Consider the following 23,456-nt stretch of genomic DNA (forward strand, 5'->3'; position numbering starts at 1 on the left):
TCTTCCCAACCCGAACCGGCGAGCATCGAGGAAGTATCAACGGCTCCACTGCCGAACGGTAGGGGTCACTCCCTTTGTTTTGTGCCCCCGGACCGATCCATCCGCATCTCACGCCAAGAAGACAAAACACGACAAGGGCTCTGCGTTATACAAAACTGGCATCGGAGAAAAATACATACGGCGCGCCCAAATATGAAAGCGGTCCCTTCCCCCTGACCACCGGTCCCGGAGCCGACGCCACCAAGCCACCTGTTAGATGCCAAAGTAGCATATTCCCCCCCCCCCCCCCCCCCGGCTTTTTTGATGGATCTTCATTGAGAGCCACCAGTGGCAAAATGGGAGGCGCCCGGGGGACCGGCAAGTAAATAACAGCGTTCCGGCAAGACGCGGCTGGCCTCAATGCTGTATCATGCTGCCGCCCAGGCTCAACGGCGTTCCCTAGGTGAAAAGGGCAGCCAGTCCCCCAACCGCCCCGCAAAAAAACACAGAGCCACATCGAGGGACCCGATATCACGACGCACTTCACACGGTAGCCGCATACGATCGGCGAACCACCACGGTTGATCGATTTTATGAGGACGCCGCCAACCCTCATTCCAAAAGCGAAGATGCCATCCGATCTCCCCTTCAGCAAAAGTATCTGGCGACCCGCTTCCAGCAGGACTATGCAGTTTTATCCGATGTGGGCGCATTACGGAACGGTAACCCGATAAAACATTTGCTCTTGTGATGAGAACGTCCCGTTCGTAAGAAACGGAACGGGCAACACCAACTGACAATGAAAAAGACATGCAATACGTAAAGCAGTGAGCGAGTCTCTTAAAAAAAAAACGGGGGGTGAAACAGAATAGAATGGCAGTTTGCCCATGTTTCTGTGCTTCCCTCCTTGCGTCCAGTGCTCGAGGTCGGGGACCATTTTACCCTCAAGACGCTGTAGCGCATGAAAGTGATAATATTTCCTTAGGGAGTGTGGCGCGTTTCATGACGACATTTTGTGGGACCTGGGGGCTGCAGGAAGGGGAACCACTGGAAAACGCGGGCAACAGAATCCCATAAATGGACGACAGGGAAATTAACCGTGGGGCCGGCATCAACTGGCCCCCTGAAGCTCCGGATGTTTACCGGGATTCCCCCTAAGGAATGCGCAAGTTGGAGACTTTTTAAGCAAAAGAAGCGGGGCCACCCTCCACGACGGCACCAGCATTCTTCACGAGGTTATACGGATATCGCATGGTGGTGTAAGAGGGGTGTGGGAAAACAATCAAAAATGTGCGACGCACATAAAGCAACGGATTGAAAAGCTGCAGCACATCCTAAAGCATTCGACTCGTGAAATCAGATGCGTTCCCCAGAAGCAACGCCTCCGAGAGCGCATAAATCACGAACAAGACACTCCCCCGGTGAGACAAGACAAAGTACAGGTTAGGAAAAGAATGGTGAAGAAGCGAGGCTGGACGGCGGTCCCGCTAGGTGGACTATGGCGATTTCCGGCCCATTCGACACCGGGAGGAGTATGCCGACCACCTTTGAAAAATACGTCGATGGTGTCCACGAATCTTGGAGGGGGAACAATCGGGTGGACCCCGCGAAGGCGCCCTCTTTTTCATTCTTTAGGTGACGGGCCACCTCTTGTTGACATTTCCGAAACTATGAGAAAGGCGCCGCCCATGGAACTCCTTTGAGAAACTGCGGGAAGTCTTCTAGGAGGATCGCCGGTACGCCCCACCTTTACAATACGAGAGCGGCGTCGGAGCCAAAGGTGAGCAACTCGAAACCTCGTTGCCGCCTCCGCGATGTCGCCCACCCACCCCCTAACAAAAAAACAGCGGCGCATATCGCCTCAAGGGTCGACTTAACCGCAGGTCGCCCTCTCGAAGAGGCGATACGCAATCCACGTGCTTACGAACGACACCGGCGGAATTCGCATACGGTTCTTGCAGCGATAACGCATCTCTGCCAGCCGATCAAAGCAAAATTGGGAGGGGGAAACATGCACACATTCCCCTGATGCTCGAATTTCTCTCCTCCCCAGCCAGGGGCGCTACCCGTCTGTTTTCACACGGTGGGAGCAATTTCTACCATAAGATCAAATTATGGCGGCAGGTGGGGGAAGCGTCCCCGTGTGATGCAGTGGGCAGGCGTTTGCATCCACACATGGTAGCGTCGTCAAGTTTCAACGGCTCGCCCGTGAAAGGATAGAGGAGTTACTTGAGAGCTGCGTAGGGAAAAGGAAACCATGAGAAAGAGGGTACAGAATACGGAAAAGCCAGAGCTGGGCTCCGAAGTGCGACAGAAAGAGGTTTCACACCAACTCCGAAAGGTGACGGGTGGGCCTTCATTGGACTAAGAATGCCGCGAGTGCTGACAAAAGTAAGACAGGCCCGAACGAATTGGTAGAAGGTAAAGAAAGCAAACCACCTTACGGCATTACAAAAGTGTATGCTTGCTCGACTTGCGGGGATGGTGTATTTGTCGCGGTTTTCGCAACGCAGAAGCGGATTGCTTCCGCCGCGCTTTGGGAGTGCCAAACGCAGCAAAGGCAACATGGAAAAGGAGAGTGGCCGTGGGTTTGGTTTCTGGGAACAGGAGAGGCAAGGGGTTTCCGTGGCGTAGGCGGGGAGAAGGAGGGGACCGAACCTGGGGGTTTGAGATTTAGTGAGCACTTTGAGGATGAAATATGTCGTTTTACGTTGGGCTGGGGGTCACCTGAGACCTCAACGGGTAGCGATGACTACACTTCCAGCCAGTGTGCACCGATACGATTTGGCACGGCGCCGTTCAGGAGAGTTACACAAATGCCCTCTTCCTCTGGCGGTGGGAAGAGAGGCCGATCCTCGGAAGGCCTTCGGGGGCGCATGTAGCGGTTCCTTCATATTTTTCGCTTGTTCCCTCCGCACGAGCTAGCAACCATGTATCTGCGTCGTTGCATCCCCCACCAACCTACGTTCACCCACCGTGGCCCCAAAGGAACGGACCGTACGGATACCAGTCAGCGGAGATCGCAGCGCTCAGCAAGCCATCAAGTCTTTAGCACATGCCACCGCGTCGAAGTGGGATAAAGAGAACTCGGTCACAAGTGTTTGCGCCACGCAAAACGCTCCCACATATTTGATCGCCTATCCTACCATACACTTCCAGACCGCCCCTTCCGGCTTCAAGAATGCACCGCATGGGGAAAAGGCTGAATAGAGAGACGAAAGCGGTGGAAATTGCCCCTAAAGACCAAAAACGCACCAAGCGATGCAGACTGGGCGCATAGATAATTTGAACAACACCGCGACAGAGATCAGTGTGTCACTGCCAAATTGGAAAGTCAAAACTTTGCCAAGTTTTCAGCAATCTCCTTATCTAACAAGAACGAAACGTTCCCCTCACAACCCCGAAGGAAGCGAGCAACGGGAGCTTTATGGGCGGTGTCCGCCAGTATGCCATCAACAACCCATTTCTTCTCTGCACCCGTCGCAAGTACGATGACATTACGCGCTTGCATAATCGTTGCTGGCGACAGCGTGACACGCCACACCTTCGGCTTCATGGTTTCGCTGGGGAATCCTACGCTGACAACCACCTTTCCGTCTGTCTCCTTTTCAGCCTGGCTTCCTGGGAAAATGGAGGCCGTGTGGCCATCAGACCCCAAACCCAAGAGTACGACATCAAAGACGGGAACTTTCGGTCCCGCTTCTCCCACACTCTTCAGGGGAAGAAGCGAGGCAAGTTGCTTTCCGTACGCCTCAGCCACCCTCATGGCGTCAGCAGATGTCGCCTCTGCCGAAGGCGTGACGGCGCTGGTGTCGAAAGGAAAAACGAGGTCGTCGGGGATGTCGTGAAGAAGGACTTCCCTCGCCATGTTGTAGTTGGAATCGGTGGAGTCGGCGGGGACCATCCGCTCATCTCCCATAAAAAAACGCAGCGCGCGCTTCTCCCTAAGCAAATTAAGGTGCTCATCATGCAGCCGCGCGTAGGTCATCTTTGGCGTGGAACCACCCGCAAGGGCGATGGACAAAGGCCATTGTTGGCTCCCTGAAGCCTCTATGATTTCCACTATCTTTCGACACCCTGCAGCAGAGAGCTCCTGAGGCGTCGCGTGAACGCTGATGGTTGGCTTGAATGACATATTATGATGTATGGTTCTGCTTTATCTTCGTGATGGTACAATGCAGGTGCATACAAAAGAGGGAAGGGGAAACATGCTAGTTTTGAAGAAAAGGAAGTTGGGGATCTACAAACACAAACATTTCTGACTAAGTCTCCTCATGCGTCGAAAAAGCATACTGCACCGCTTTTTTTTTTTTTGATTACCACAGACATGCGGCAGATGCCGCGCCGAAGCGAAGTTTCTGCGGTATGGGGAGCGCACACCGCAAGGCGTATAGCCCAGCCACGTCAACTCTCGCCCCTTTGCGACCCCCAAACGACGCACACAATGGAAAGAATTTCACACACATATACGCATGCTTACACAATATTCACGTCCGTAATCCCCCGACCTATTGTCATTTTTTGCGGCTCAATATCCCTCTCCGCCAACAAAACGTGACCTCAGGGGTTAAGCATACGAAATTTTCAAAAAGCATAGGGCGGCGGAAGTTGCGAGGATTTTACTCTTCTCGGTACCCGAACCTCGAGTCACCTCCCTTTCCCATGAGTATCTTCACTGCTTCCTTCAATGGAACACGATGGCCCTGCAGTTGCGGGGCCCCCTCACCTTCTCTTTTGGTTGCATCTGACACCTGACGCGCCTCTTCGTTTTCACACTGCCGCTTCTGCTGTTCGCCCATCCTTCTTGCATTAAGCAGTTCTGCGCGCATTGCCCTCCTTGCCTCTTCATAGTCACGTTGCCTGAGCTCTTCCCGAGCAGCCCGAACAGAGGCCTCCACTTCATCCAACACTCGTAGCGCATACTGCAACTCTCTCTCTGTCGCGCCGGACTCATCACGAAAGACCAAGGCAGACTCCCCAGACTCCTCCACTAATTTACCCCCCGCATACTCCACAAGCAGCTCCAGCGCCCCTCGCTGCTGCACTACACTTTTGTACACCACTCGGTTACGAAGTCGCAACCTACGATATTTCTCCTCCATGGGATGCAAAATCATATTCGTTAACGCGGTGCGGAGAGTTTCAATGTTGCTCGCGGAAGTGTAAAGTCCGTCACCCGCGTCGTCTGCAGAAAACTCTTGAGCAATGTAAGAGCGCAGTTCTCCGACAGCCTTTGCCTTCTCACACCGCTCGCGTCGCACTTCAAGTCGCAAATTTTGGCGCAACTGCACATAATTTGGCTCGTTGGCTCGTGCATCCTCTTCCCGACGACGTAGGTAACTTATAGCCTGCAGCGCCTGGTCAAGCAATTGCTGTTGAGGTGCATGTGGAAGCACAAGGCACTCGTCCCCGGGACAGTCAGTTTCATCGTCTGAGGCTACAAAACCAAGTGAAGCCAGAAAAGTCGTAGCCCCGGGAACACAAAAGAGCTGAGACTGCAACTTGCTATTGTTGCACCGCAGTCGCCTGTACCTTGCTTCATTGGGAAACTGCCGGAGGTTCCGAACAACCGTTTCTAGTATATCGTAGGCGCACTGCCGCTGTAATCGCCCGATTACATCTTCACCGAACCCGCTGATGTCTGCCACTTGCCTGGGGGGAGCGGTCTGCGGTGGTTGCGGACCCCTGCATTGCTCCGTTTCAATTGGTTGGCCGTGTCGCTTAATGGTGATATCCTTCGCAGCCTTAAACTCCTCCTCGGTGAGGGCGCCACTCTTGAAGAGGTCTATCAGTTGCAGGAGCTCTCCAGAGAGGGATGACATGATAGGCAGACACACCTTCTTTCTTTTTTCCTTTTTACTACGTTGAGCTTCTTTTTCCTGACCACACACTCTCTTCACACCTCCTGTTGGGTTGTTCCAGAGCAACGTCGGAAGCCTCAGGAAGGTGCTGGAAGCCCAAATGAAAAGAATAACAAACAGGGGACGAACAACGTGTAACGAAGAAAACATTAACAGGGACGACAGTCTTGCAAGGCACAACCCTGTGGCACGGCGGCGTCTAGTGTTCCATCTTTCCCTCTCCCCTCGCTTAAAACCGCTCACGACCTCTTTATCCCCAAGCGCAGACGAAAAAGGGGGGATCCTTTCACACGCCTCTTATCAGATTCCAACCCCTTGGCCTCTTCTCGAACCGCTGGCACTTGCCACTTCATCCGTTTGAGCTTACCACCTCCACCTCCTGCACAGCCTTCAAAAGCATCCAAGAACAAAAGGTCATGGACGACTTGAAGGGAGAAACCTCACGCGAGGACGATGCCGGTTCAAATTCCGTGGTCTGCTGATGTTCTCCCCGCACACGCCTCATCTGAACCTCACTCTCCAACAGACGCATGGCCGCCTGCATGACAAGGTGTAGCCGCAGGAATGAAAACCCCCTTAACTTTAGGAGCATGACACCCATCCATTCATCCGCACTGCCGTATGTTCCATCAGGTGAGTGGTGTTCCGCCGCGTGTTCGGTGCCTTCGCCGTCTTCAGGTGCGAGTCCCGCGATGTCACACTGCTGTGGAAGCTCTACCTCCAGGCGTCTGGGAATAATTTCATCCACAGGTGCCCCGTCTACTTCCACCATTTCCTCTTCGACCATTGTTTTGACTTCCACCTCCATGTTCTCCGTCTTCCTTCTATCTTTCTCCTCTCGGTCATGGTTGTCGTCGCGGCTACCGCTGCTGCCCAGCACGTCTATCTCCGCCTCGCGTGGTTGATCACGCTCCACATTTTCAACTGGCGCTTTCTTTTGGCAAGATCGACTACCGCGGTTTGCCGGACGGCGACGTCGTCTCATGCCATAATATCTGGGCTTCTTCCTCTGCGTTGGAGTAGCGCCGGTTGTCCCTCTCTGCGGTGTTTTGGGTGGTTCTTGCAGCGCCTTATCAGCGGTAGAACATGGCGGCGGGGCACCAGGCATTACAAGGTCCTTGTGTTTCTCGCAGAAAGAGACAACAGCACGATTGATCTTGTAAAGATTGAGCACAGTCAGCTCTTTAAGCTCGGAAGCGCGTACGCGATACCGTAGATCGAAGGCTGACACTGTGCGGAAAAACGATCTTACATTGTTAACTAACATATCAATGTCATTGTTATATTGCGATAAGCTAGTATACTCCTCGTTTTCAAGTTTCATCATCACATCCGAAAGACTAATCTGTCTTCCATTTGTGTGTTGTTGCCAGTGGTTGTAAAGGTCATGGGTCGGGGTCAGGTCGAGGTTCCGACTGACGAACACAGAAAACTTTTTGTTGTTTATATACTGTCCCACCCACTTTGTAAGTACGTGACGCAACTGGCGCCTGCGAAAATCCACACGACGCCACAAGTCCACTTCATCAAGCCACGCCGCACGCACTTGTTTTGGCGATAGCGGAGGTGGTGGCGACAGATCTTCGGGAAGCTCTTGTAAATTAATGGGCGCGGATGTTTTTAGCGCAAGGTCCACCACACGGAGAAGATAACTCAAGAACCGACGTAGGTCATCATCCGACGGCGTGCACGGCACCTCGCACACAGCCGTACGCAACTGTATACTAAGGCGATTGCCGGCAAAGAAGGTGGAGGGCACATCGCGTCGAACAGTGGGTGCAATAATGAGTGCATCCGTGTCGCGCAGGCAGTTTAGGTAGTAGCAAAGGTTATCCACATCGTTTGAGCGCCCGATGCCGCATTTGTTCCCACATCCGAAACTGGCGTCGACCTCGGGGGCGTGATCGGCCAGCCACTCCTCCAAGCCTTTCAGAATCACCAGCGAGGGGCCGCTGCAGCGCCTCACAGCCGCGATGCAACTATAAATGTGGCCTGTGTCGAAACGATTGCTGTCTCTGAGATCGTCTCCTCCCTCACCGCAGGTGAGGTTACCACTGAGTGGGCCAAGGTCGCCCGTGGTTCGAACACCTAACAACCCCGAAGCATCACGGTCCACCACGAGATGCGGAAGATAAAGCGTGAAAGTTCGAATCGACGGCAGTCCCTTCGTAAGAGCAATAGCTGCCTTCTGTACGGCAAACTCAGAGTCCTCACGGTCCGTTGCACAACCGACAGCTTCCGTTGTGAGAAAAAGCAGAAAGGGGTGCGCCACGTTACTTATTGGAAAACTGCTCAGCTCCCGTACTGCATCAGCGGAGTTGCTACAGTCTCTCTTCTCCTTTGCAAGGGCAGTCGAAGCACTCGGCCACCTTGCTGCGACAAATGACAATAACTTGCATCGCGTACTGTTGAGCAGATACTCAAGATGCTCATCAAGACCATCGCCTACAGCAGTCGTCACGCGTCTGGCGGATGCTTTCACCCGGTGCGCGGCGATGAAAAAATCTTCCCGCTGAACAATCAAAGCACCTTCGGGGATTTGTAACTTCTTGCTGGTGGTGTAGATCTGTGGCAGTGCCGTGCGCAACCGATTCAGACCTGCCTCCGTACACACCGCCTGTATCTCAGCCCCTGTCCATCCTGCGCACCGGTCGGTGAGCTCCTGCAGAATCTCCTCCCGATCAAGGCGGTCAGCGGGCAGCATAGGTTTCGTCACAATATCGAGGATATGCCGCCTGGCGGCTCCATCGGGTAGGGGAAAGTACAGTTCACGATCGAAGCGCCCGGGGCGTCGAAGTGCAGGGTCGATTGTGTCCGGCCGGTTGGTAGCGCCAATCACGACAACTCGGCCACGGTCATCGAGGCCGTCAATGAGCGCCAGCAGAGTAGCGACAAGGGCAGCTTGCGATTGCTCTGCCTTTGCGTGCCTTACGGGAACGAGGCCGTCCAACTCGTCGAAGAATATTATGCTTGGTTGCTGGCGCTTGGCCTCCTCAAACAGAAGAATTAGCTGCCGCTCTGCTTCTCCAACCCATTTGGAAAGGATATCAGCTCCCTTACGCATGAAAAATGTTATTTTTTGGTTGGCATGGAGCATACCCTCATTGGCGAGCGCTCGCGCCATGAGAGTTTTCCCCGTTCCCGGTGGACCAACAAAGAGCACACCTCGTGGAGGGGAGAGACTCATCGCCTGCAACATTCCTGGGTACATCAGTGGTAACAGAACCATTTCACGTAACAACACAATGTGTCCAGAAAGACCTCCAACCTTCTCAAAAGTAACAGATGTGTCAAGATTCAGTGGTGTGATATCCCCAAGTGCATTGTTATTGCCCTCTTTTGAGAGACCCGGTTCGCGGCGGTGGGCGGCATCGTCAGCCCCACTCAATCCCAACAAAACATCTTCTGTACGGCGCTGACGGCTTCCGCGCGATGCCCCGAACAACCCCTTCTTGTCTTCTAATGAGGTTTCCTTTATTTCGGCGCTGAGGTAGTGATTGATGGGTTTGTTCTTGCTTACGCACACCTTAGCGTTTTTCTTTGCCCGCTGCACCTCACAGTCGCTCAGTGGTTCTTCCGAGGATAGGTCCAAGGACGAGTGCTCGAATAATAAACCTCCAGCCTCCTCTTCGGGTGAGCCCCGACGAAGAGACTCATCTGTGATGGAAGAGTCAACGGACTCGTCGCGATCCCGTTTGCGTGTCACAACTTTACCCGGAGTACCATTACACCTGAATCTGCCATGCGGCACCTTCCGAGTGGGGGTTCCATCCGTGTGCATAGCACATCTGTCGTTGCCGTCGCTGTCATCCGATGACTCGGACGGTCCCGCCCCACTCCCATCAAGCAACTCCAGTGTGTCACTCAGTTTGGTCACCGCCCGCTTGGCCGCATCCCTCTCGGGATAGCGAGTGTTGATTTGGAGTTCCTGTACAGCAGGCTGTTTAGACCGCCGTGTCAGCGCTTCAGAGACATACAGAGAGTCATATGTTGGGGCCGCCGGTCGCGGAATACGGCAACCGCGCCCAAGAGGTTCTTCCCGTGGCGGGGTTTGGGGTGCATTTGTTATGAAGTTAGAAAATTTGTTGGCATTAGTAGTGTGTGGGCCGGCGTCACCAGTGTGGAGTTGTGCGCTTAATTTCGTTTGGGAGCGGGTCACAACCATTCCCCCCCCTCAGGCCCGTCACGTAGCCCAGAGCAGTCAGAGAAAGTGAAGACTTTGCCTCCCTCTACTACAGTGCTACAAGGGAAGGGCATGATGTACGGAAGAAAACAAACGAATAGTAAAAGGAGGAAGAAACAAAGTTATAGTGTCAGTACAGGCACCGAAAACGCTGTGAGAATGGGGGAAGTTTTGAGGGTGAAAGCGTGAAGGGAGATACCGAAAAACTAAGCGAACACTAAGGGAAAAGAGAAGTCAACTTCACCACCACAATAACACTGGTTGAAACGAGTCGCAAGCACCGTGCTTTGCATACCACAAACTGAAAGAAAGCACGACCCACTACCACACGAATTAAGTTGTTCAGAAACTAGGGATTTCAGCGGATACACCCTTTTTCCCGATACCACTCAACTACTGTTGTTGCTGTCTGTCGCTTCGTAGTGTGATGTTATTGCACAGCGGTGCCCCTTTGGAATCGCTTTGACTCCACCGGTGGTTCCTCCCCGTTTGTTTACCTGATATTAACACAATTATGATAATATATAAATGTATTCATATATTTATGCGTACTACAGAAAGGGGAAACGTGCGAGATTAACTAAAGAGGTGATCATTATTGGTGGATCCTTAACCACACGCTCCCTTCAGTGACGACTCTTCACGGAAGTATTTGTGGGGGCACCGGCGGCCCTCTCCATCTCCCGCCGCTTCTGCGCTCGCTTACGTGCGGCCTCGCGTCGCTGCTGCTTCTTCACCTCTGCCTCCTGCTGCACCGCCACAAGATCATCACGCGCCTTGTGTTTAACCTCCGTGTCCTCAATCCAATCAATGTTGTGCTTAAGTGCCGACGCGGCGTCACGGCGCTCTTGCAGGTGTGCCCTCTCCATACGCCGCTCCCAAAGCGCCTCTTGTCGACTCTGCTTAATGCGCTCCACACGTTTCATAACCTTCAAGGTGTTATGAAGCAGCTCCCGGTTATACTTAACGGGGACGTGGCGACGCTGCTCAAAGTCCATCGTGCTATCTACGGCAAGTTCCTTACCATTGGCTTTACGAAACGTCTTGGTCCATTTGAGCTTCATTGGGTTACGCTTCATACCAAAGTTCTTTCGGCACTTGGAGGCGCAGAAACGAAATATTTTACAATCATTGCGCACAAACATCTGACCATGACCGGGGTATATCGGTGCACCGCAGAATGAACACTGCTCAATCCTCATTGTAAAATCTACTTGCTACCACTAAGACTCCCTCTTTTCCTTTTTCGTTTCTTTTTAGTCTCCTCTCCCTTTCTTTCCAGCTACGCGCTACACGTGGTAAGGGGATAAAAGTAAAGGAAGAAAAAGACAGAGTTGGGATAAACATGAAAACACGTTCCTCTTAGTTGTGATAAAGGCAGCGGTGACTGAAGATGCAAAGATTACCCATATATGGATGTGTATTTCGATATACATGCGTACATGAAGTAGCTATTCTTTTTTTTTTTCAATACAACGGCGACCCAACAACAGTTTGTGCGTGCACAAAAGGAATGGAAAGCTTCTTTTTTAAAAAAATATCCCCTGATGTGGAAAGAAAAGGTACCACAACTGAAGCGGAAGCCAGTGAGGAAAAAAAAAAGGAAACAGAGTACACGTAACCACGCGTTTTGCCTTCCTCTAGCTTCTAAGTCGGTGTGTAAACCATTAAATAATTCTAATCCAAGAGATGCAACGCCATTTGCTACACGACAAACTCAAGTAGTTTGGCCTTTCCTGACGATTTAATTTCTATTAAATGGCTCTCGGGAAATGGGAAAAGAAAACAGCTGCTTGAAGACCATGTTCTTCTTCATTCTTTCTTTTGTCCTTTTTTTTTTACTTTTTCTTCCACATCCGGAAAGTAAAAAAAAAAAAAGAAAAATACTCACAAATACAAGTACGAATACATCCATCATCCCAAACGGTAGCAGCCACCTCTCGTGTACATGTCAAAATTTAAGTAAATGAAAAAGAAAGGAACACGTAGGGCGACCGGAACACGCGGTTGTTGTTAAACCTGAGGAGCCATCAGTGCGTTCAACAGCAGGCACTGCTTTATTTCCTCCACGGTCCTTCCACCCACATCCGCGCCGGCATCCCCATCAGCACTTTCCTCACTCTTCATGGCTGACCGCTGCAGGTCGCAGTTAATATCAAGCAGTGAAGGACACTGATGTACCGTCTCATGCATTAATTTCAGAAGTGGAATCTGCTGCTGCTGGCGGTCAGTTGGCGCATCCAGTGCCGCATCACGACCCACAGGAAATATGACGCCACCACTCGTGGTGGTGGCCGGGTATGTAGAGGATATGTAAAATACCTCAATTCCACTTTTTTGGGGCAGTGCCCGCACCATGTTGTTGACATCACACTGCTTGATCTCGTGATTTCCGCACAAGTTTATGCGACGCAATTTCCCCTTGCTTCCGTGGTCCTCGCAGAGCCTTGCGAGAATTGGCCCATGCACATCCTCAAAGTCATTAAAGCTCAGATTGACATCTTCAAGCGAAGGATGATTGTTGAAGACGTCCACCAGTCTTTCCACATTTTTTATCTGCGCCTGCGGGTCCTCGCAGTACTGAGGTTTGCGCGAACCCAACAAGTTGTGGGAAAGATCTAACTCCGCCAAATATGTGTTGCTTGAGACACCAGGAACTACCACAGAGGCGTCTGTAATGGCATTGTGCGCCAAAGTAAGCCGCTGCAATACGGGTGAACTAATCATTAGGTGGGTTAGAGCGTCAACAGCATTATCGATATTGTTGCGTGAGAGATTCACATCAACAAGTGATATTGGCATCGACGCAGCGGATGGAAACAAGACATTCAGACCCGATGATCGGATGTTGTTGTTAGCAAGATTCAGAACGCGTAGTGTGGGACGCCTGTTACACATGGCAGTACTATAGAGCGCGGCGGCAACAAATCCCAACGCTGTCGTATCATGCGGTGCCGCAACGTCCCCACAAATGTCATTGCTCTCAAGATCTAGTTCCTCCAGCGAGGATACAGTTGCAATGGTACTCAACAGGGCAGAAGCTAAGGTTGTTCCTAGGTAATTCCCGGCAACTGACAACCGGCGCAGCCTGCCATTTTCCCTCAACGCTGCAGCCGTCGCTTGCATAGCCGCTAGAGCCATTTTTTGTTGGGCCTTGCTTGTTTTCTTCCCAGCGAGTTGGTTCCGACGTAATATAAGCGTGTTAAGGACAGTTTTTTGAGACGACAGCAGCACCTTCGAAATGTAGTGCAGGCCATGAAAGCCTATGCCGTTATCCGTAAGGTCGAGGACCTCAACGGAATGGTTTTCGGCAAGTGCTGTGGCGACCATATGAGCCCCTACGGGGCCTAACAGGTTACCTGAAAGATCCAACACACGTAACCTGTGGTAATGCCGGAGTGGGCCCATAAGGTGCCAAAGCGGCAAGTCTTGCCAGCTCTCAACGTCTACAGTGGTTGCGTCATTTTCAGGGTCTAGCTCATTCACTTCGACAGGTGGCGCCTCCTCACCTTCCCCACCACTGTGGATATCGTTGTGAGCTAGCCTCAAGCAGCGCAAAAATTTGTTCTTCTTAAGCACCTCACTGATCGCCTCCAAACCACTGTATTCTTCACCAAAGACGGGATCATCAGGCTGATGCTCCGGGTCCTCATCGGTGTCTGGTGAAGGGGTCCCCAACTGATTATCAGAAAGGTCCAGCGCTACGATGGAAATGTTTTTCGTGAGAGCTTTGGCGATTACACCAAATCCAAACGGCCCCAACATGTTACTGCTAAGGTCCAGTACTTTAATGGTTTCATTGGCGTCGATAGCCTTCGCCAGCATACGCAACGGAACGAGAGAGACACGTTCGTCCTCGTTGGGTGCGCACAGTTGATTGTGGTCAAGCAGCAGCACCCGAATCTTTGTGTCATTCATGAGTATTTTACATATGTTACGAAACGCGTCTAGTTCATACGCGGCCCGCTGGCGGATTGCGTCGTCGTAGGTTGTGTATTGCACCTCCTGACTTTGGCACCAAGCCATCAGCTCCTCATTGATGGAGTAATCAGTTTCGTCTTCCATTTCTTCTTCCTCTGTATCCTCTGTGCCATCATCACTACCCTTAGCAGGTTTCGGCGCCGGGAGTGGGAATCGTTGCATTAACTCATTTATCTTCGCCACCACTGTCGATGGTGGAGCCTCGGCATGGTTGTGTGGCATGACGGCCCCGTCACCTAAGTTAAGACAAGTAACATTGGAGTTGTAAAGAGTCATGAGTCGCTCAAGTCTTTGTACATCATCAAAGGTCATGACGGGGTGTGGCTTAAGGTGATGTATATAGGGCAAAACCACCCGCAGCGCCTCCAGCTGACCTTCATCTGGCAAAGCAACCGGCACCTGAAAGCCGTAACTCGCAACGGCAGCAGCGTCAGCACCGCTGATGGAGGAAAGCACCTCCCGCATTGCGCGCTCAGCAGTGGATGGTATAACCCACTTTGCAGGCGGAAGTGCGAGCGGGATGCTATTAGGGTTGATGGGCTGATTGCTAGAAACATGAGCCCTAATTGTAGCGCCGTGCAGTGCTCGCGCAAGTTGTGCTGCTCTAATCGCAGCGTAGAGGCCTTCATCGCCGGCGAATCGGGACTCGCCCGTCGGCGTCACAAACAGCATTAGGTGCGGATGAGCTGCCTTGCTGTATCTAAAAAGGTTATTTGTCAGTATGTATGTTCTTTCCCTCTGCTACTTGAGAGAACAAGGCCACTGTTTTCACTTCCCTATGAAGCGCTTGGTGGCGGGTAAGGAAATGGTGACAAGTACGTAGTTCACTAACGGGAGATACGAAGGGGAGAAAGAAAAGATATAAGAAACAGGTAAGGCACTGATGGGAAGGAATTTGGCACTCAAATGAGACAGAAAACAAAAGGATCAAATCGAAGAGGAAAAAAAACAGGAACAAAGCCATCGAAACCAACGCCACCGGTAAATAGGAGTCGTTTGTTGAGTTGAACGTTTTCCACCGCTGGAGGTAAATATATAGCTGTGTTAATTTTTCTAAATGCACAAACTGAACTGGTGCTTAACTCACATAGCGTCACTCGCCTTCAAGCATCCCTACCCGTTCCCGTTACTCGATAACGAGTGAAAACGCATTTACCAATTAGATGCCCAGTCGCATACTAATTCTCAGCTCCACCAATGAGATGGAAACAAATACACGACGGAAACAAGCGTCCTCTACACAGAAAGCCACTGGACTCCATCGTCTCGCACTTCTCCCTTAACACGAGAGAACACGAAATTATCATCGTGGGCGAGTAAATTTCGCAGATAAACGTCGTGGTGATCTGACGGCCGATGCGGTCGCAAAGGATCTGGTTGGATCTGCTGTAATACATACAACGCCCGACCGCAGCGCCGCCTGTGCTCCCGTTCAAGCCGCTTCAGCACTTCGGCATGGGAATCTACAGTCTGAGTGAAATCGCTCTTCCGTGACGCTGGGGACGCGAAGCGAAGTGTTACGAGACCACCCTTCAGTATCGGAGGTGTTACGGGCCAGCTTCCGCCGTTCGCAGTGGCCCTGGAAGCCGTGGGTGCGGAGGGATCCAAAACTTTTGTAGGCGTCTCAGAGTTATCGCCAAGATTTTCCGCGATCACAGTATTTACCGGATTGCAGAGGGTTGAATACCCCGCGACTGCCTGCGGGGATGCCGCGGTACGACGTGATGGGCACCCTTTCAGTTTTTTACCCCCATTATGACAATCCCCCGCCACCAACTCTCCTTCTACAGCTGTATGACCGACTTGACAGAAAAAAGGAGGAACAGGCAGGTTCACATCTGTTGTTGCCCCGCACTGCGACCCCGCTTCACTGGTGAAAGCAGTACTTCTTCGTACAGTAGCTGCGTATGAGTCCTTATCAATACTTGGAGGAGTATGACTGGACATCTCACGGGACCGCATCCTTCTCTTGTTACCTGACTTCTCAATGCTAGGCCGACTTGAATATCCAGGGCCATGGGGCCAACAATAGTCTGACCATGATGCGCCACATCTATCTCTTTGGCATGAATGAGATGAGCAGCTAAAGCGCGTAGAAGTGCCGGCGGAAGTGCCAATCCTATGCATATATTCCTTAGAAAAATACTTGTGGGACCGCCTCCCCTTTTTGTGTTGGCTGAGTGGAATAAAACGGAATGGAGGGCAGTGATTGGAAGGCACGAGTGATAGGGTTTCAGCGGGGGACCATGAAAAAGGAAAGAAAAGAAAGAGAAACCCTCAAGCTGAGCTGCACCACCCCACAAAAATAAAAAAAAGCGGCATAAGTGAAGGAAGGTGAAGACAGGCAGAGAGTAAAAATAACACAACAAAAACAAAAAATGAAAAATGTTCCCGGCCACTTCACTGTGGAATCACTTAACAGTATCTTAAGAACGCGAAAAGCAAATCCCTTGAGTGCATGAGTGCTCAAAAACGGAAAACGGGTCAGTTCTGACTCATAACGTGAGTACCCGCGGGCAAGCGATTAAGGTTTCTTTCTTTTGTTTTTAATATTTTTGGTGTTGAAAAAGAATAAAAACACATTTTATTAAAGAAAAAGAACCAAAAAAACAAAGAAGAGTTTCTATCACAGGAATGTTATGCCCTTAGGGCCACGTAATTTGCGTAGAAAGAAAAACATTAAATACCAACAAACATAAGAAAGAGAGAGAAAACGTTAGACCTCCCGAGCCGAAGTTGCGCCGCACCTCTCTTTTCCCCTTCGTCTTCACTCCCCCACCGGAGCCACAAGTTTGCATGACGCCAACTGAAGCAAATAACGCCTAGAGACGTTTGTTTTACCTCCTTTCACCCAAGGAAGGTGTGTAAAATAACAAAAGAGTAAAAATCATACATAGAAAATTGTCCTCCATCCCCACTGGAGGAATGACAGCTTCTCAACAACAAAAGTAAAGAAAAGAGGGGAAAAGCATTTTAGTGTGGAGCCACTTCACCGGCTCTTCTATCTTTCTGGCATTGCGGTAAAGGGGTAAAATATAGATATTTATACGTTCCACAACACAACCAACAGTTGATCACCTCTCCTTTTCTTGCTATGGTGGGAGGCGAATGTAATTTTCAGAAGTGGGAGAAAACTCAAAAAAAAACAATAGCAACTCCACTACAGGATTGTTCAAAAATTACACTGCTTTTACCTTAAGTGGGAGAGAGGCTTACGCTTCTTTCCTTCCCCTTCTCCACAAATTCGCTCTTCCTTTTTTTCTTCACCTTCTTTTTCTCTGCTGTTATCATTATTTTGTAAACCGTCTTTACACCTCCCCATAGGAAGTTAACCAAATAACGCTTGGGTGTAAACATACGCGCATAAATGTTTTATGGTTATTTCCATTGGATACACGCATATACACTTGCATTTACGTGTGAAAATATAAGCGTAAGGAACAGCAAACAACAGTACATCGCTAATATTAACTGGTTTTAACCTTCTACCGAAACTACCGCCCCCCGCGCCTCCCTCCTACCCTTTAATAAACTCCCCCTTCACCTCCGTCTCCACCTCAGCTTTTTCAGTGAACCTCAACTGCTGCCGCTCTCTCCGGCCCATTTCTCCTTTGCAAACTGAATTGTTATGTTCTCCAGAGAAGGGACATCAAACGGATCGGGATCAGAGGTCCATGTCCTTTGGTAGTCACTTTGCTTCGGTACCCACTCCGTGAACCCCGCAACGGCACCGCGCACAGTCTTCACCGTATTGGGAGATGCCTTTGTTGTAACATAGTTCATCACCATGGTGGGGATCCAGCCGCCAACATCGCATTGGGTTACATACGTTAGGCAACATCCCTTCGTTCCCTTGTCTTCCCATGGCCGTATCAAATATCCGGTGATCTTCGAAAACCCGCGGACAACGGAATCACTACTGATTTTGTTTGCTTTCAAGTAGTTCGTGGGAACGTCACGGTGGGGAACGGACGTGTTGAATATGATGAACTCTCCGTTACCGGCGCTATGCCAGGCGCGTTGATTCACAAAGTCGCGGTTGGTGACTCCTGTAGCCGGGCTTTTCGCTGCGTAGTAGCCTATATCGGTATTGGGACTAAGCTGCACAATGCAGAAGGCCTCAATGCGATACGTATCCCACACAACGCGATATAATCCGTCCTGCAGCATGTCGTACATGGTTTGCGGATCAACACCCGGATACACGCTGAAAACCTTAACGACATTCAGCGATTCTCCCTTCACCTTTTTACTCCACACAATCGTATCGTTCGGACGATTGCAGCGAAGTGAATACCCTTCGAGTGAGTCGGCATAGTTGCGAAATGCAAGAAAGTCGTTCTTCGCTGGCAAGCGGTACCTCCTGCCGGCGTTGCTCACCTCCTCTCCTGTCAGGGGAAACGGGGTTTTATACACCACAGTTTCCTCCTCCTCTTTGGTGGTATCTGATGGCATGAATAAGAGAAGCTAACGTGTAGCGTAGATATATATAGTTATGTCTGTTGGTATTTACAGATATACTTGATAAATGCTGCGTATAAACTATATTGTGATTTTGTCCTTATTTTAATTATTATCGTGGGCCTAAAGAAACAAAATACCGAGGCGTGTCCCCCCCCCTAAAGGTGTGTTTACGTGTGGGTACAAAAATATATGTGCTTGCCGCGCGCTTCCACCTCGCTTGTTTCCAAGCGTTTAGGTTCCGTGTTGTATGGGCGAGTGCTACAGCTATTGGGCGTTTCCGCAGCAACAATAACAGCACTGAATTTTCACTTGTAAAGCGTAGATGAGTATGCAAATAAAGAAACGCATGCACACATAGAAATGTATGTGCGATAATTATAAGCCATGACAAGAAGGGGCGCAGGGAATGGGAAGCGTGCTGAATGATGGTCCGATAATGACCAGAGAAATGCAAAAAAAAAAGGAGAAAAATAGGTAATCCTCTGCAAACTTCACAAGTTTCAAAAAGGCGAAGCAAGCACACCAGTCCCTCATGGAGAAATTCCCTCTGGAGGCCCCAAAATGTCAAGATGAATCTCCTGCGTTTTCCCCTCTACCAGTTACATACGCACTCACATAAATATATTCATAATAAACGATATTGCAGCGTTTTATACGGAGACATGTAATGTTCAGTGCTCCACCCAACGAAAAAGAACAGAAGGCCGGGGCCACAATAAAGTTGGAAGTATCGCCCACATTTCCATCAACTGCTTCTTAATCACTCAGTCTAATTTGTCGTTGTCCCAGTTCCAGGAGTAAAAGAAGAATACAAGAAAAAAAAGGAAGAAGAGTGGTGCAAATCAAAGGATGACAGTTGTTAAGGAAAAAAAAAAAGCAGCAAGAAAGAGCAAACAAACACCCACGTATACGCCGGAACCGGCGTCAACTGAAACATACATAAACAGGCGCGCCACATAGATTCCGTGAAGAGGAGCCGCGTGAAAAATACATCACGTATAAATTTGTGGGACACTGAAACAGTAGTAAGTGAACTACAGAGCCTGTTACGTCTTCAACACATATACGTACACGTCTAATACAAGTAACGGTGAATAAAGTGTGAGCAATCTACACCTCTTTTCTTCCACAGAAAAGCGCAAATAACTTTTTTTTCACATTTTTTTTTACTGACCATTGCTTAACGTAAAGAGGCAGGTGGATCTCCCACGTTATATATATCTGTACGCATGCACTGAGCCAGATTGACGGCTGCACTGAAAGGTTACTTATGTCGCAAGCGATGAAAACGCTGGGTTAGGTGCCAGAGAGAAAAGGGAGACGCGAAACAGCAACCACGAGCAGGTACGAAGGAATATATCATCAGTAGATAAAGAACCAAAGAAAGGGGAAAAAACGAAACGAAACGCGGAGATACCTCTTTTGAAACGAATGAGGTGCTTTAAAACTACTTTGGTGAACGTCCCTCCTTTTTTTTTTCTTCCTCGACGTATTCACCATATCGGTGTTGGTGTTATTATTGTTATCGTGCCCCATAGAGTCCAAGTGGGGTGGAGTCACTTCAGGTGGAGACGTTGAGTCCGGAATCGGTAGATGCCTTATCGCTATGCCACAGTTTTACCTCGTCTAAGAGCTTCTTGAAACGTTCCTCGAGACCGTCATTTAGCACCCGTCTTGGGTGGATATCCTCCTCGCCGGTCCCATAGTCCTTGTTCGTTCTACGCATACGCCTGGGTGGTGTGAAGTTGTTGTGCCGCTCACGTAAAGAGGGAGTTCCGTTACTTTGTCTTGCCTTCGTGCGACTGATTCCGTTAAATGTGAGTGAGCGAGTAAATGGAACTACATCCTCTGAAAACTTTACATGGGTCCTTGTGGCACACCGCGAGAAGGTGGGACTCGCCGCTTTACCCGCGTCTGTCCGTGCAGCATGTGGGCGGGAGGAAGCGAGGGTCATTTCTTTACACGGTGAGCCGATGATGGTGTTCTTCTTGCCGTTTACCGTGGAGAGGTTTGCGGGATCCCTATGGCCCACCTTAATTGCACCCTTAGGGCAGGGTGGTTTCTTGAACGTGGCACCAGCAGGCTGACGAGTGCTGGGTCTCGTCACCGGCCGTGGCGGAACAGTCATTGCCTTCGGTGTCCGCTGACACTTTGCTGCAGCGATTGTCGAACGGCTATTTCCGGAAAGCGGCGTATTCGTGCCGGCTACACTCCTATTGCTGTACGCCCCCGTGGCTTTCTTGGGCGAGCTATGCACCACCAAGCTCCTACTGTCTGGACCATTTGATACCTGGTATTGTAGGCGTGCCTCTATGCCCTGTGTTGACGACCGCCTAAAACGTGATTCAGCGGACGCCATGGGAGACGCCCTACCACTTCTCATAGATTTCTGGACTACGTGAATTATGTCTGCGGTCGGGATGGAAGGAAGGTTTGCATACATGAGTGCAAGTTGTGCTTCTTCCCATACTGACGAGTTGGGTGTGGTCAATGGCAACATGCTCTTAATTGCCTGCACACACTTGCTTAGCGCCTGCGAAAACTCTTCCTCATGACTCATGACAGCACGGTATTCTTGGTGATAATGTGCCGCCAGGCATTCCGCCTCTGTGCAGTTCTGTCTCAGCTTTACATTATCAAGGAGAAGTTCCAAGAAAGGATGTTGCTTCTCCCGCAGTAACTCCTGCCGTACCTTGTCAAGCTCCTTATCAGTTGCGTCCATCTTCTCCCGAAGGCGTTTGATTTCCCCTCCGTGTGCAGTCAATTCCACCTCCATCTCCTTGATTGCGCGCTGCTGCCCAGCGACGCCGACGGAGGTCGACAGTTCCCCATCTACGCCCTTGCCGGAGCCCTTCTGCTTTGCGGACAAAAAGCGAACGAGCTTCCACTTCTGCTGCCGAAGACGCATATTCAACTCACTATGTGCTTCCTCAGCCTCCCGCATTTCACGATAGAGTAGCTCTTTTGTCGCTGATAGAGACTTAGTTTTCTTCTGAAGGTCCGCTGACAATTCCATCGCTTCCACTACTTTTGGAGTTCGTGTAGAGGACCGCATTGATGCCCTACCTGTTGCCTCGAGAGGAAGTTGCATCCAGTCCCGCTCCGTACGTTGCGCTGACAGGGACAATGTTGGCACTTCCAGGTCTTTCGCCTGTGGAGGTGAAACGGCCCGTGGGGATGTGCGGGCTGCCCCGTTGGCATTATTCGCGTTGGCACCACGCAACTGTAGGAGCTCATCGCGCGCCAAAGCCAACTCAGCACGAAGCTCCTCAATGAGTGCCTCTTGATTTGCTGCCACGACTTTCGAGTCAACCGCAAACTCATGGCGTTTTGCTGTCACGCGTATTTTCTTTGCTTGCATCGCAAAGAGCATAGTGTTGATGGTCTCCTCGTAGTTCATGCTGCTAGGACTGATACAGAACAACATCAGCGTCCTACAGTTCCCCCCGATACTGTCCTGCAGTAGCCGCGTGAGTTTAGATCCACGGTATGGAATGTAATGCGTCCTCTCGGGGTGCTCTCTCCGCTGCACTAACTCCTGCACAACAGCGCTAAGTGCAAGAAGGGAGCGGTTGATATTTCCACCCTCACGCAAGCGGTCACCCCTGTTGCTGCTACCTGCTGCTCTTTCAGACCCAGCCAAATCGCAGAAGCGGATGCGTCCAACGGTCCCAAGCGATGCGTTGACTGTGTCCTTCACTTCTATCTCTACGGTGAAGATCGCGTGAGAGCGGCTCGAGTGTGCATTGGCGTCCGTGGAAGCCACAAAGCGGTTGATGTGTCCACGCTCCACACACCGAGCGAAGTCATCCGCCGTTTCCGGCGTGCAGTACGTGAGGCCCCGCACCGCAAGACTTTCGGGGTTAACACCGCAACGTCCGTTGATAAAGCTACCGTAACAACTGGTGTCATTGGAATGAGTGAGCTCCTGCACGTTCAATTCCTTCCGCTTCCCCTGACCACTTGTCTGCGCCAGAAGGTCGTACACCTTTTCGTTGTATACTTCCATGAAGCTGCAGCGGGTGGTCACTGTCTTTTCATTTTCCTCCAGCTCACTCTTCGTCTCTAAGATGTCCTGCACAGCCTGGTAAATGACACCAGCAGCACTCATTTGTCCGCCAAACATCGTGTGAGTTTTCCCTGAACCAGTCGACCCATAAGCGAGAACAGATCCGTTAACACCTTCAAATGCCCCCGCGATTACATGCCGGCAGGCCTCGTACACTTCAAACTGAGAACTATAATGGTGAAACACTTGATCAACATTGAACTGCCTCGGACGCGGCTTGGCGTGAGGCGCACCAAAGTAACGAGATGACATTTTGGACGGCGCTCCATTCACAACTATTCCATCCTTCAAGCACTGCACGATATTTCGGACGCTGGGGTTCGCATGCTCAACCGTTGACAGGGGCCGTACGCGCACAACAACCCGGATTGTACCGTCATCGCTCGGCTGCTTCACCTCTACGACAGCGCCACTACAACTTCCACGTCTAGCGACGTTATCTTCTCCGCCCATTGTGCGTTTCCCTTTACCTTCGAGGAAGGAGGCAGATTCCGTTGTGTAGTTACCCTACCCTTTCTTATAACTGCCGACTCTTTTTTTTGCTAATGCCTTCGATACCCCACCCTCCCCACTTTCCCCTCTTTTCTACTGCGCGGGAAGAGACTGTCCCCACTAAAGAAGATAAAGAAAACGCCGGAAAAATTAGAGAGTCTAACACTCGTAATAAATTAAAGTCTTTCAATATAAATGTCGATACGCACCCTTACTTGTGAAAGATCATTTCCCGTTCTTCCCATTTTTTTTTCTTCCGCGGATGAAGCTGCCCCGGCTCTCACCGCACATTCCTCTGCTGCGCTGCATACGTCCCCGCTCTGGTGTAGTGATCTCCAGGTGTAAAACACCTGCAGAAATTACCACAGCCAAAAGATTAGCGCCCACGTGAACTGTACGGACACATCAACACCCACGCATAGACAAA

General features: G+C 50.7%; 8 protein-coding genes across 8 annotated transcripts; all 8 read right to left on the reverse strand.

The window, feature by feature from the left end:
- Positions 1 to 3,313: 3,313 nt before the first annotated feature.
- TbgDal_XI7150 (6-phosphogluconolactonase, putative) lies at positions 3,314 to 4,114 on the reverse strand (the record flags this gene model as incomplete). Its single annotated transcript, XM_011781559.1, has 1 exon — positions 3,314 to 4,114. One exon carries the CDS (start codon positions 4,112 to 4,114, stop codon positions 3,314 to 3,316), a length of 801 nt encoding a protein of 266 aa, XP_011779861.1.
- Positions 4,115 to 4,598: 484 nt separating this feature from the next.
- Positions 4,599 to 5,990, reverse strand: TbgDal_XI7160 (hypothetical protein, conserved; the record flags this gene model as incomplete). Its single annotated transcript, XM_011781560.1, has 1 exon — positions 4,599 to 5,990. The coding sequence occupies one exon, from the start codon at positions 5,988 to 5,990 to the stop codon at positions 4,599 to 4,601; it is 1,392 nt and encodes a 463-aa protein (XP_011779862.1).
- A 199-nt stretch (positions 5,991 to 6,189) lies between these two features.
- On the reverse strand, positions 6,190 to 10,005 carry TbgDal_XI7170 (AAA ATPase, putative; the record flags this gene model as incomplete). Its single annotated transcript, XM_011781561.1, has 1 exon — positions 6,190 to 10,005. One exon carries the CDS (start codon positions 10,003 to 10,005, stop codon positions 6,190 to 6,192), a length of 3,816 nt encoding a protein of 1,271 aa, XP_011779863.1.
- Positions 10,006 to 10,649: 644 nt separating this feature from the next.
- Positions 10,650 to 11,225, reverse strand: TbgDal_XI7180 (60S ribosomal protein L24, putative; the record flags this gene model as incomplete). Its single annotated transcript, XM_011781562.1, has 1 exon — positions 10,650 to 11,225. One exon carries the CDS (start codon positions 11,223 to 11,225, stop codon positions 10,650 to 10,652), a length of 576 nt encoding a protein of 191 aa, XP_011779864.1.
- An 811-nt stretch (positions 11,226 to 12,036) lies between these two features.
- Positions 12,037 to 14,676, reverse strand: TbgDal_XI7190 (hypothetical protein, conserved; the record flags this gene model as incomplete). Its single annotated transcript, XM_011781563.1, has 1 exon — positions 12,037 to 14,676. The coding sequence occupies one exon, from the start codon at positions 14,674 to 14,676 to the stop codon at positions 12,037 to 12,039; it is 2,640 nt and encodes an 879-aa protein (XP_011779865.1).
- A 564-nt stretch (positions 14,677 to 15,240) lies between these two features.
- TbgDal_XI7200 (hypothetical protein, conserved) lies at positions 15,241 to 16,131 on the reverse strand (the record flags this gene model as incomplete). Its single annotated transcript, XM_011781564.1, has 1 exon — positions 15,241 to 16,131. The coding sequence occupies one exon, from the start codon at positions 16,129 to 16,131 to the stop codon at positions 15,241 to 15,243; it is 891 nt and encodes a 296-aa protein (XP_011779866.1).
- A 1,449-nt stretch (positions 16,132 to 17,580) lies between these two features.
- On the reverse strand, positions 17,581 to 18,459 carry TbgDal_XI7210 (hypothetical protein, conserved; the record flags this gene model as incomplete). Its single annotated transcript, XM_011781565.1, has 1 exon — positions 17,581 to 18,459. One exon carries the CDS (start codon positions 18,457 to 18,459, stop codon positions 17,581 to 17,583), a length of 879 nt encoding a protein of 292 aa, XP_011779867.1.
- Positions 18,460 to 20,029: 1,570 nt separating this feature from the next.
- On the reverse strand, positions 20,030 to 22,990 carry TbgDal_XI7220 (kinesin, putative; the record flags this gene model as incomplete). Its single annotated transcript, XM_011781566.1, has 1 exon — positions 20,030 to 22,990. The coding sequence occupies one exon, from the start codon at positions 22,988 to 22,990 to the stop codon at positions 20,030 to 20,032; it is 2,961 nt and encodes a 986-aa protein (XP_011779868.1).
- Between the last annotated feature and the right edge of the window lie 466 nt (positions 22,991 to 23,456).

This window comes from Trypanosoma brucei, chromosome 11 (assembly GCF_000210295.1).
Source record: "Trypanosoma brucei gambiense DAL972 chromosome 11, complete sequence".
In the NCBI taxonomy this organism is placed as follows: domain Eukaryota; phylum Euglenozoa; class Kinetoplastea; order Trypanosomatida; family Trypanosomatidae; genus Trypanosoma; species Trypanosoma brucei.